The sequence below is a fragment of the Pyxicephalus adspersus genome, chromosome Z (assembly GCF_032062135.1).
Source record: "Pyxicephalus adspersus chromosome Z, UCB_Pads_2.0, whole genome shotgun sequence".
Classification (NCBI taxonomy): Eukaryota; Metazoa; Chordata; class Amphibia; order Anura; family Pyxicephalidae; genus Pyxicephalus; species Pyxicephalus adspersus.
This window is the reverse complement of record NC_092871.1, coordinates 78,093,968-78,107,275: the sequence shown is the minus strand read 5'-3', so window position 1 is coordinate 78,107,275 and position 13,308 is coordinate 78,093,968. Positions and strand designations below refer to the sequence as shown.

The following is a 13,308-nucleotide window of genomic DNA, read 5'->3' as shown; positions in this document are numbered from 1 at the left end:
GCTCATCACCTGCATCTGTAAACAGTATCTACCTATCTAGATGCAGCCACACTCAACTAGGGTTCCATAGAACTCTTGGGTTCCTCCAGAAGTTGCCAGGTGTTCCTTGGGCTTAAGATAATTGACCTTCTATTTTGTGCCTGTAAAATTCTGGGGCCAATACCACTTGTTAGTCTATGAAGCCAAGGACCTTTTAGCTGTCTATAAAGTTGGCATTCTGAACGGCAATGCATGGGGGGATTTACTTCTAATTGCAACCAATGCAAATAGATTTTTTTCCCATTGACTGAAAATAGAAGGGGTTCCTTGACACCAGAAAATTACTTTAAGGGTCTTAAAAAGGTTGAGTAAGCCTGATCTAAAATAAGAGTCTTCACTTGGGCAGTAGATGATATGGGTGTTCATACTTCATACAGGAGCCCCTTGGTGCCCTCACCAACTTTACACCAAATATCATACAGACTTGCAGTGGGGCACTTACTGTCCATCTTTGGTCCATTCCACCTGAGGTTTGGGCAACCCAGACACTCTGCATTGTAGTTCCACCACTGTCCCCTCTCGTGCTGTCAAATCTTGGACAGATCCAGACCCATAAATAGTTGGAGGCACTGCAAAATTTAAGGACAATTGTAACTCACACTTCTTTTACAAAATATCCAGTTTGTAAAATATGCAAATGTCAGTTTAGTTGGCTGTATTTAAATGTAAGGGGAATAGGTTTACAAATTCTTGATGGCTACAGTATAAGTGCTCAAAACCCTGACAAACATATTGGCTGCACTATAAGTGCAGTCAATAGCTGATAAAAGCTGAGAGCTGATTCACAAATATTTTTGTCCATTTAGTTCTGAGATTTCCAAAAACTGATATACACCACAGCCGTGTCTATTAGCAGGCCCTTTGTTAGTATATGAACACAACAATACAAGTGCCCTGTTTGTTCTTCCAGTCTGAGCTATTTGTACTGCATTGCAAGAAGTATACCTGGTCAAATTTAGGTACTTGAATGGTTTGCAATTAAAATGATTCTGGTAATGTATTATTGAATACAGAGCTTTTTTATTAAGCCTGTGACTGCTTAATAAAGAAATACAATTAAGACTAGGTACAATTTTTTTTTATTGATGCCTCTGGAATAGATTTAGCTGCTATTCACTGAAGAGTCACTTGGGCTTTAATGTATTACCATAAAAGTTTCTGACTTTATAAAAGTAAACACATCAGTTTGGCCCAGATTGGAATCCAGACGCTTGGGTAACAGTAATGACTTACCATATACTAGAACATTGTAGGTACGGTGGGCCTCCCCAGCACGGTTCACCGCTCTGCACGTATATGACCCTGAATCATCTTTACGTATTCGGTGAAAGCGCAGAGATTGACCAGCAGACTGAAAACTAATCCCTGGTGCCTCAGTCAACTGTAAGAATGGAAATAATGCATAATGAGTTAGCTGCTTGCAACTGGTAGATTCTTAAAATCAAGTCAACTGGCCTGAGTGGAACACTAAAACTAAATTCTAGGCAAAAAACTAAATACACATTTGAACTACACCTTTGTGAACAGTCTAATTTGATTTTACCCACAAGAATCACTAGCAAATACCTAATCTACAACTGTACAGCTAGTATAAATTACACTGCAAGACAAAATTATAACACCTGACATGATTTCAAAGGGTTGTGTCGTATTTTACTGATTTTGGTGATCCAAGTTTTAGGCTTTATCAAAGAGAACAATTTTTTTATTATAAATGTAAAACCTACTTGAGACCATTTTACATTTTATCACTGCATTAAAACATAACATATCAATTGGATAAATTATTGTAATGAACTTTACAAAAGTGGTTCATTCTCAGTAAGCATACCATAGAAGTACTTTTTGGTGAATTGAAGTCAACCATTAACATTAACTTAATTAATATATTCATATATATTCAATAAACACCAGGTAATATACAAGGATTTCATGTGTTTAGTCCACTTTGTTGAGAATACTAAATCTATTTTTGTGAGTGATTCCTATTTTTCAGGAGGTTTACCTTATGTTGGTTCATTCTTTTGCTCTCTCTCTCTCTCTTTAGATATATGGTTGTATACCTATAATTATATGCATTCTATTATATGTCTCCATCACAAAGTTCTTTGAAACTTACTACTTTGTTGTTTTTGCTCCAAGTGACAACTGGGAAGGGGACTCCATTCACTTCACAGCCCAGACTCAAAGGCTGGTTGGCCATCAGCGAGATGTTCAGTGCTTGTCCATTCTCTAGTATCTTTGGAGGTGCTGAGAAGACAATATTACAATAAGACTTTAATTCATTACAGAATTTGCATACATTGGCAGCTGCTGTGTGTGTTTTTGTTCTTTACCATATACTACCAGCTTAGTCTTCCTCCTTGCTGAGCCAGCTTCATTAGTAGCCAAGCATATGTAGTCTCCAGTATGATTTGGCAATGGGGATTCAATCAATAAGGAGCCATTGGCCAGCTGGGTCATTCTTGGTAGGTTACCAGTCAGTACTATACCATTCCTTATCCAGCGAATTAGTGGAGTGGGAGTACCTGTGTAAATAAGCATATGAGAATGTTGTTTTCAGGGACCCATGCAAGCCAAGATTATGCATTGCCAGAATATTATTAAGACACAACCAGCCAAGATCAATTCAGCCAATGACTAGTTTGATGGGGCAAATCATTCAATCCCTACAGTTTACCTTGTTAGTAGGATAAACAAGTGTTATACAAATAGAAGTCTTGTCATGCAAACTAATTAGAATTTAGGTAAATTTAGGAAAATAAATTATGTTCAGCTATGAACAGTAAGGGTCTACCATAAATTAAACACTGACCTTGCACAGGGCATGCTAGGGTAACAGGCTCATATGCTGTCTTTTCCAACAAAACATCAGAGTTGTCCTTGAAATTTGGTGGCTCTGGAAAATTTAGAAATATTAGAATCACATTTTACTTCCATTTAGAGACATTTTTAATCCATTTACAGACATGGGTGTAATTACTGTTCACTGCTTACCCAGCACCTCAAGTCTAAATTCTAGTGAATCTTCTCCGGCACTGCTAACAGCAACACAGCGATAATTTCCAGAATCAGAGAGCTGGACCTCCATGACACTGATACTTCCATCTGGCCCTTGTAAGGAATCCTGGTCTCCAACCCTTAAGGCTACACCATCTTTATACCAACTGAGACCTGGCGTTGGGTCCCCATGAGCTACACAGGGCAGAACCACTGAACGGCCTAGAAGGGTCTTTAGGACTTTTGGTCCTGGATGGACACGTGGTGGAACTGTAACCAAAAACATTAACAATTGTATAAGGTCATTTTTGTGTCCAGTTAACTTAAAAAGGAACTAAAAAACAACTCCAATGTTTCCTTTTTTTAAAATTAGAGAAATTGATGAGCCTGATGGTAAAAGTAAAGGTAATCTCCGCACTCCACACAGTAGTTTTGCACAGTTGTAGAGGTTCCTCTTTTGTGAAATCTTACTCTGATTTTACTTCTTACTGTAAGCTGTACTGCATTAGATCACAAAGTTTAGATGTTGTCCTTGCACACGCACGGACAGCCAGAAAAATCCAAACTTTAGATGCCAATAAGATCGTAAACCCAAAACATAGGGTATAGGATGACATATGGTTGCATTTTTAGATAAGGCTGAAACAGTTAATTACTGGGCTGATATCACAAGGAATTTAGAGTGTTGTCATTTGGTGTCTGAAAACAATGGACTCTAGTTACATCTATCATCTTCCACAACACCTGCTCCGTTGTCTGGGCCGGCAACTCAATGTCATCAACATCTTCCTGTGATATGCGCAGACAAAGTCGGCGGGAAGCTGCACTTTGTTATAAAAGAATTCCCCCAGGAAATCACATCTCCTACACTGTGATTCAGCACAATGAGAGTGAGCCAAAGTCATCCTTCAAATTTAACTCCATTGTTTGTGTGCACACAGACTTAAAAAGACAGTGTGCAATTTATAGTGCTGGAAAAAAAGTACCCGATTACTGTCTTTTTCCTATGAACTTTATTAGCCAACAAGTTCCATTTATAATGGAGAGACTGGTATAATACTGGCCAAGTGACAAAGACAATTCTAGAGATGCCCCGACTCTCTGGAATGGTCTTCCTCATCCTAGTCGGCTCCCTCCTACTTTCTGCTCATTTAAAAGAGCACTCAAAACCCATCTACCCTGCCTACCTATCTTGTTCTGTCTTTTAAACCCTCACTACTCACCCACCATTCCATATCTCCCCTCCTATTGTGTGTTACTTCCCCCACCTCCTAGATTGTAAGCTCTTCTGGGCAGCGTCCTCTCCTCCTCCTGTGTCACTGTCTATATCTGTCTGTCATTTGCAACCCCTATTTAATGTACAGCATTGTGTAGTATGTTGGCGCTATATAAATCCTGTTTATTATTATTAATAATAATAATATTAATATTAATATGACATGATTTTACGAAAAGTGGTCATTAATATTGCCAATTTAAAAACAGCTAGCTGTTTCTGAACTCCTTGGAGGATGATAAAGAGCACCTCCAGCAGACAGAAATGCTCATTATGGCATGGGTAAAGTTTGTATGTGAAAATCTCCTTGCCTGATTCTTTGCCATATTTGTTAACACCAAACCAAATCCTAATGGTCAAGTTAGAGAGGATAGGCTGAGCTAAATGTTAATAGCTGCCAGGTACTATGCCAATATGAAATTCAAATATGGCTGAAATACCATGCTCTTTTGAGCCATTGTTCATATGAATGCATCTTTAAAAATTTAAAAATGATTCAAACTTTTTTTTTATTTTCAATATTCTGGAGAAATGTTGAACCCCTTATTAGGTTGCTGCTTTCTGTGGTATTGTAGAAATTTCCTGTCCAGAAGGTGACAGGATGTTTGACAGATATTTTCCAGACCTTTGAAGAGTTTTTTCTTCAAGAAGTGAGGGAGAGTGTTCTTATCAAGTATAATTCATATAGAATGTCAACCTCTCTTCAATGGGTGTTGTAACAACAAATTAATGGATCGCATGGATTGTCATCAAGTAGCTTGGAAAAGCTGTCACCGGCACAATGGTGTTAGAAAATAAAGACTTGTAGCCAAGTCATCTTGATAGACGCCATGCATCGTAGCCAAGAAATCTGGTATTCTTTTCCAAGATTCTAGTAGAGAGATAAGTTGGCGAGCTAGCTCTGGAATGTTGGCGAGATATACGGATTCATAGGTAGCGGTTATAAACACCCCCAGGTAGCGGAGGTGACGTTCTTCCCAAATAAATGGGAAGGAAACGCGCAGAGCAGAAACTGTTTTGGTTGACAAGGAGATGTTTAATTCCCTACACTTATGCAGGTTTAGGCGCAGGCCGGAAGACACTTGGAATTTCTCTAGAAGCGCTATGTGTGGGGTTTACCTACAGGCCCATTTCAGCCACCTCTACGTGCATGCTCCAAAGTGAGAGACATAGACTATCCACATATATAGGTTGTGCAAAAATTCCCTGAAAATGCAGGACACTTGTGTTATATTGTAGATGTGCAAAGGATACATTTTTATATTTAAAGCTTTTTGGTTCCATGTTTGTAAAAATGTTTTTTTTTCTTTTAAGCACTGATAATTTAAAATAACACACGACTGTCTACACAAATAAACCTCCAGACCAGGGACAATGATGTCGTAAGGAGTAAGATAACTGAAATGTTATCATAGATAGTTCTGTGCTGGATGAGGTTCCGTTCTTTGTATAGATGAAGCTGGAGTGTGTATTTGCGTGTGTCAGCCCTTGCGGACTCCATGCTGCTTCCTTGAAGATTACGGAGTTTAACTCTTGTGTATTTAGAGCCGGTGAACGCAGAGGACAGATAGCCATGGTGGCCAGTGTCAAGCAAGTTTATCTAGGCCTCATGACAGAACATGTCCATGGCGTGATGACAGATTGTGAAGGAAGCGGGTAGCTATGACTGTTTGTTTCAGAAGGAAGGGTGGGAGAGGATGGAGACCAGATGTTTCATAGCTTTGGTTTCTACTTGGCACTTTCATCCACTCTCAAAACATCCCATAACTTCAGCAGCGATGTGATAATTACACAGAGGGCTCAGAGGCCATCAGCTCTGAGCTTCTGTGGAGCCCCCAATGAATACTAAATTAAAGAACACTGGTCTCAACAGTTTCTGGTGTTACAGATGTTTAGATCTATAAATATAACCTATTACCAATTTTGTTTCTATTTTATACCCTGGGAGGGTTTTAAACAAGCAGTTTAGTAGATCTCCTAAACTGAGCAATAACTTATGTGTCCGCCCTGCTTATGTAAGTCAAAGCCCCTCATAAGGGGAAATAAAACCCTTACTGCATCATTAACAAAAAGTTGTCCTGGAAACAAACTGGAGCCCATTTTGAGGTGGCGTAGACACCTTTATAAAGAGGGTCACATATGGCCCATCTTCAGCTTTGGCTGGATGGACTGTTTAATATTTGCCATTATTTAGAATTGATGGGAGAAAGTGTAAGCCATACTGTGTGCCCACTTCCACCATCACACTTTCATGGCTGATGCATAATGCATGTTGGAAATGCAAGTTAGTTCAATGGAACATTGATTTTTATCTGGTTTGGTCCTAATTATGGGTATTTCTTTCACAGGTCAAAGAAACATCAGCCTTAAGTTTATATTCCAATCAAAGGTATTAGCATGAATTACAACAATTGCTGTAATTATGCACTGCCATTTATTCTGAATGGCACCCCCCCCCCCCCCCCCCCACTCATAAAGTAATATGAGCATTTCTGCATTGCTAAAAAAAGGTGCAATAGTTTGTGCAATTAGAAGCAAGGAAAATTCGTTCAAAGTGAATTGATAACCTTAACTTACAGAAAATCTTACAGTGTGGCAATATTATATGCATACATATGCAGTTTTTCTTTCACACAGGGCTCTAATGTAGGAACGATAACCCTCATATAGAATGACCATGGAAAAGGTAAAAAGTTAACAATACCATTTTTTTTAATGAAAAAGGAAGTTGAAAAAATTACCACTTTGCTCAATTGCTTATAAATCAGTACATAGGTCCTTTAGATTACCATTCGATTGGCCTTGTGATTGAAGGTTCTTGGCTGATTAAAGGATGGCTAGCAATTGTGGCCATGCTTTGATGATAAATAAATTAAATAGGCTTTTTATTCTTCTGCCACCCCTATAAGATCTTGGGACAGAGGTGGTCAATTTTAAGGTAGTCGATGGATGAGTTGCACATACTCTTTAAATCTTCTTCAATGCTCTTTAAATCTTTGATTTCCTACCATCCTGCCATATTTCTTTCCTTTATCATCCACATTGTCACAGCTTTATTGGATTTACCTGGCCAGCAACCAAAATTGAACTCTCATTATGCCCCCATTGGGATGCTGTTAACCGAAAGGGCCACCTATATTGATTTTTAGGACCAGTGGTGTTTCTACAGTTTGGCCAATGCAGAATTTTGACCAAATTCCCTTTTTGCAGCTACTCTGCATGATAACTGATGGCCTGCTAGTACAGCTCTATGGGCCCCAGTTCTAACTTTTGACAAGGCATTACTGTCTTTTTACTGTCTTCCTTTGTTGGATTCTGACAGATGAAAACATCTAATGCAAAGCCAAGAAGAGCTAGAGTTAGAAGTGTACCAGTGTACAGTGTACCACTGTGAGCGTGCCAGACAGTGGTCATCAAGAGGGCCCCTACAGGCTTTCTGAAAAAGGAGGGCAAGTCTCAAATGAGACTTCTGCAACCCATCCTTACACCACTGGTCTACTATGCCAAGCCTTTCCATTCTTTAAGACTGGGACTGTATTGTGACTACTGAGACTTGCCATGTTTGGAGTTATTTGTTGTTATGGTTTACTGAAAGCTGATATATAGGCAAAGCCATGGCCTTGCCCTTCCCATTAAATTTGTGTTTCGGTGGCTTTAATATACCAAGAACAGACACAGTACCCTCATTTATATCTCAAATTACAAGACTATGCTTTTAGACAGCCGAGATGGGAGTGAAGATAAAATATACACATTTTCTTGGATATGGAAAAGATTCTATGGATAAGAGTTCATTTGGGTTAAAAATGTGTTACATCTTATGTTTCCTTTGTATTTTGCTGATACTGTTTTGAAGCCACAAGCTATAAAACAATGATTTCCAAACAAAGGTACCTAAGGAGACAGCAGGCCCATGTGGCCTCTGACTATCCATTTGTGGAAAACATTATAATGTACATTTAAAGGATTCCCAAAGCATGCCTTACATATAGAAACTCCTCTAAGAAAGAGCCCAAAGGACCTCAAGGAAGAGCTGCAAGAGGCTATAATTCAAGTTTACCAGTTTTTAGATGTGTTGGTTGCTTTGTTTTTTTTTTCATTATTTTTATTTTTATTTTATTTAAACGTGGAGATCCTACCAGTAACTAGCTTCCTATCCTTGGGTGATGTATTTAGGGTGCTTTGCTGATTTTGACCCCTTCCCCCTCCTCATTTTTATATAGAGGGAAAATATTTTTTGTAGTTTATAGTATAGTGCTAAATATTGTTTGAGATATGATTTCAGTGCCTAAAGGACTAACCCTGAAATCCAAAGCAACCATCACATCTAAAGACAGCTCAGCTGTAATACATCCTTTAATGCATATTTTAACAGTTTCTTTGTTGATGTTAAAAAAGTCACATTTTACCTGCCTTGAACCTTGATGACAGCTTCTAAATATAATTAAACAAACTGACAAAACAAAAAGGTTGTATTTCCAGCCAAGTCCCCCAAGGCGGGCCAAGTTGTCTTAAAAGGGCACTAAGCAAAAGTGGGGCTATTGTACACATCAAACAATCAACATTTACATTTGGAATCTCTTTGGTTTCTGTGGGTACCAGTTGTGTTTTTTTGTACTCATTTTATGTCCCAGTTTCTATAAAGTCATGTATAATTTTATCTGAGCAGTTTTATAATGTTCTTTGTAAAGATGCACATGTACCTTGTACCTCCAGGCTGTATGTAAGTGATGTGTTGCCAGCCAGATTAGAAGCCAGGCAGGTGTAATATCCACTATCCATCACCCTCAATTCAGACAGCTTCAGAGACAATGAAGGCAGCAAGTGGTGTCTGCAAAAAATATAGTAATTTCATTATTTCCCACATTTTATTTTAATAATATTTCACATAGTTTTGCAAAGAGCCAAAAACATCAGTCCCTGCCCCTGAGGAGTTCTGACTAATGTTGCAAAAACAGCCAAAGAAACACTTATTTATTTTACGGGCAATTTAGAAACATTTGATTGGTATTCTATGTTTGTATAACATCACTGTCTGTGTGTCTCCTGCAGGAGTAACCACTGACATGAGAATTAAAAGCTCATCAAAAAGCTTGTTCATGCATCTTCCATGCGTCTTCCAATGTCCCCACCGTGGAATTCTTGTTAGAAAGTCTAGTCCAGTTATCATCTATGCCTCTAAATAAAAACATACACAGCCCTAGCTCCTCTCCTTTATTGGCCACATTAGAGAATTGATTCAGGAAAATACTGTAATACAACTACAATTTTCAGTTTTAGTTTTTTGTTTACATGCCAGTTTAATAAATTGCTTACTGGCTTTTGCAGAGTCTCCCACTGTTGCAGGGTTTCACTCTTTCCGTTGCACGCTAATTAGTTTAAAAGAAATGGAAAATACAACAGGGAATGCAAGAGATTGATTTGTAATGAACATTTGGATAGAGTTGGCGCAGAGCTGTCTTCGTCCTAGAGAGTCCCAGAGAGATCTGATTGTTGCTTTAAATTGCCAACATCTACCCAAGATTTAATGGAAACCTATTACAGTTGACAATCAAAAATCTGCCCATCGATAATCCGTTTCCTTCAGTTTTCAGACATGAACTTCGGAGCACATTTTCAATACAGCGACTGCAGTACACTGTTTGGCCACTAATGTTTTGATGGCTCTGTTCTGCAGAAACAGCTGCACTAAATACACGTTGAGACGTCCCTGCTGCCTGCTCCCTGGAACTGTGCCAGATGTCCGCGGGTGCCACAAGAGGAAGGCTGGCCTGTGTGTGGAGGTAAGTATAACTTTCAAAAATCCGCCACTCCTCTGGTCCCAAGGTTGCCGGATTTATGAATGTCAACTGTATAAGGAAAAGTGGTAACCTGCTGCTGCCGTGTTCCAGATATGCACCAGTGGCTCAAACAATTTTAAAGCTAAACTTAGGCAAACAACAACCTTTTTGTAAATAGCTGGCTACGTATTTTTTTCATGATTAGACTCTAATACAGTTTTGGGTGGTCTGGGCCTTTATTGTAACCATAAAAAGCAATAATTATTGCCCTATGTATCATGCCTCAATCTAAGGACGGATTAAAATGAAAATGCTAAGCATCTGTAAAACATTGGCTTGGACCACGGATGAGGTGCCAGGTATAAAGTGTGACAAGATTGATAGGGAGTTTACAGGATAATCCGCCAGCAATCCTTATTCCCCCAGCAGGAAGAGATTAGCTGGGACACTTCCCAGAGGTATTTGTCTGCCAGATAAGATGGTTATTATACAAGCATGAATCACAATTACATAGTCTTTCCAGCACTATGCCTTCCTGTGTTACACGAAAAGGCTCCTGCTGATCCTTTACTCTGTATGCATTTAATCATTTGCAGGTATGTTTTACCTTGTTAGTAGGACCCAAATGAAAAACTGGTATCAGCAGCTACACTCAGAAAACCTAAATCAAGCATGATAATTTAAATTCTGCAATCATTTGACAGAGTGATAATCATACCTGGTTGAGACAATGGGCAGTGGGAAAGAGTCCTTCCTCCAGGATACGGTGGGTGCAGGCACACCATGGACATCACAGGGCAATGTAATCTCTGCCCCCAAAGCAGCCACCACGGGTATTGGGGTGCTTGAATCATGTGACCCATTTACATTTATTCTTGGCTTTGCTGAATGAAATAGAAACAGTAGTAATGTGCAGAATTCTTTAAAATATTCTCTAAAATCAAAAAATATGTAGTGTAAAGATTTGTTAAGAATTTCTTAAAACAAAAACTTTTTTTTATTATTTTGTCATTTTAGGGAGATTACACTTCACTTCCTCATATATTTCCAATGTGAGGACAGCATCTTGAACATATGTCAGGGCACTAAGTGTAACCTTTGAAAGATTTTTTTTCGATGTTTGTTCTAGTTGCAAAATAAATTTCCCAGTGACATTGGAGATCAGGACAATTAGAGAGAGAAAAAATACTACCAGGGCACCTAAAGCAAACAAAAATCTGGGTTGTAAGGAGGAAAGCACTGAAAGCTTTACTGGGTAATCATACTTCCTACCCCTCAGGATTCATCTATTTTTTTATCAAATCAGTACCAAGCTCTGATGAAGGGGGAACCCAGTCGTTTCTCCAAAAAGAAGCAAACAACTATTGGTCAAGACTTGAGAAAAAGCTGCCCTGGATGAAATTGTAAGATGGGAATGGTAATGGTAACAAGATCACACATTTCCACTTGTTTGTTAATTTTTTCCTGATATACTAATTGGAACACCAGATTTATTAAAGGATTATCAGTTTTTATTTTTTGTTTTTCTTATGGTGGTTAATAGAGTGTACGGCCACCACCTTTTTAAGCCACAATTGCTTCTTTTAAAGGAGATATTAAAACTTCCCAGCTGTATCGAAACTCTATATGTAATTTATTACCTTGCCAAAATGTAGTAACGTTTCTGAGCATGCTATAGTGTTTAAGTAGATTATTACAGATTATTATCACAGTAATGAAAAACATTGTTATGATTGGTAATACTTACTATGCACTAAGAGATGGGACACTTTGTTTGCAGTCCCCACCTGGTTTGCTGCAGTGCAGGTGTAAAACCCAGAGTCAGCATCAGAGGGAAGTGTGATCAAGAGGCTGCCATCTTTGTTTAGTTGGTAATGGTTGCCATCAATTGTTAGCATTTCTTCTCCCTGAAAGGCCAGATAATACAATTATAATGGCAAGAAAATAATAAAGAACATTACATTCTATCTACCATGTAATTACCTTTGCCCAGATTACAGAAGGCTGTGGGTGCCCTTTGGCATTACAGTGTAATGTTACAGGCTTCCCGTCTCGCGTGGTATATTCTGTTGGTCCAGGAACAATGGAGGGAGCCACTAAAAGGAAGCAATGCTCTGTTATTATGTATGTAGAGAAAACTCAACTTTTTGTATATTTTTTATGAACAATTTGGCAGACATGTCAGGATGTGGACTGTGTCAGGCATAAATGAGTGCTTAAGACCCGCATTCCAATTATCTTGGGTGGAATTATCCTACAAACGAGTGACCCTAGAAATGGACTTGTAAGCCAGTACTGCAGGGACAACCAAACTGTGTATACTTACAAAACATTGGAGGCTGGAGCAGCTGTACTCTAATATAAAGCCAGTAGGCTAAATTTTACTTTATGGTATAGAAATGCTAAATAACCCATACAAGGGTACCCTGCACCCCTTTGTGTTTTACTTTTTGTATTTTAAATAAGAGCTCTAAACACTTTGCTGATTTGACATCAGTTTGGCTGTCCTTGTCATTCAAATTATTCAAATAGTCAATGAAAGCTAACAAGGGGTAAAAGTTGGACGAGCCTGTTTTTAGAAATATTAGTAGATTTTGGGGCTGGGACAAGGAGTAGACCAAAGGTGTCCCTTAGCTGGAGGGGAAGATATGAGCTAAAAGGGAACTTATGCTGCTGATATAGTTCACAGCACATGGGGTGCACTTTGGCCTTTTTACATTCTCCCAGCATTTTTGGCTTGGAAAAGCTGCAAAGCATATTCCACATTATGTGATCAACCACAGCTGCCTATACCATGACCTTTAAAAATGACAACTTTCACAGATAAGAGAAATTGGTGTCTGCTCCCAGGTGTAACATAATCAGCTTGGTGTCACAGTATACAATGTGCTTGGTTTGGCTACAATTAACTACAAATGAGATCTTAAAAGTTCCCTAAATTTACAATGTATTCAATATTATGAACCAATTTTTTTCTATTGGTGCATACCATGAACATTGAGATAAATGGTTTGGTTGGTGGATCCAGCAGCATTGGACAGTTCACATACATAATTCCCGGCATCCTCTCTCAAGGCTGGTTCTATATGCAGCCTACCTGCTCCATCAATGGAATGACGCCAAATAAACTGCAGCTGACAAGTGAAGAAAACAAGAAACACACAGACATATGTAAATATTTCAGATTAAATGGAAGGCCTCTGTTAGCATTTA

General features: G+C 38.7%; 1 protein-coding gene across 1 annotated transcript in view; it reads right to left on the bottom strand.

Annotated features, from left to right (window-relative positions):
- Window positions 1-13,308, bottom strand: part of HMCN2 (hemicentin 2) — a 145,404-nt gene that overhangs the window by 69,638 nt on the left and 62,458 nt on the right. The window contains exons 19-29 of the mRNA XM_072429590.1: window positions 13,085-13,229; window positions 12,079-12,191; window positions 11,843-12,002; window positions 10,814-10,979; window positions 9,019-9,146; window positions 3,037-3,309; window positions 2,855-2,938; window positions 2,376-2,567; window positions 2,159-2,289; window positions 1,273-1,420; window positions 482-608 (exon numbers count right to left, since the gene is read on the bottom strand). Of these exons, the coding sequence (XP_072285691.1) occupies window positions 482-608; window positions 1,273-1,420; window positions 2,159-2,289; window positions 2,376-2,567; window positions 2,855-2,938; window positions 3,037-3,309; window positions 9,019-9,146; window positions 10,814-10,979; window positions 11,843-12,002; window positions 12,079-12,191; window positions 13,085-13,229 (1,667 nt within the window). The remainder of the gene's footprint in view (window positions 1-481; window positions 609-1,272; window positions 1,421-2,158; window positions 2,290-2,375; window positions 2,568-2,854; window positions 2,939-3,036; window positions 3,310-9,018; window positions 9,147-10,813; window positions 10,980-11,842; window positions 12,003-12,078; window positions 12,192-13,084; window positions 13,230-13,308) is intronic.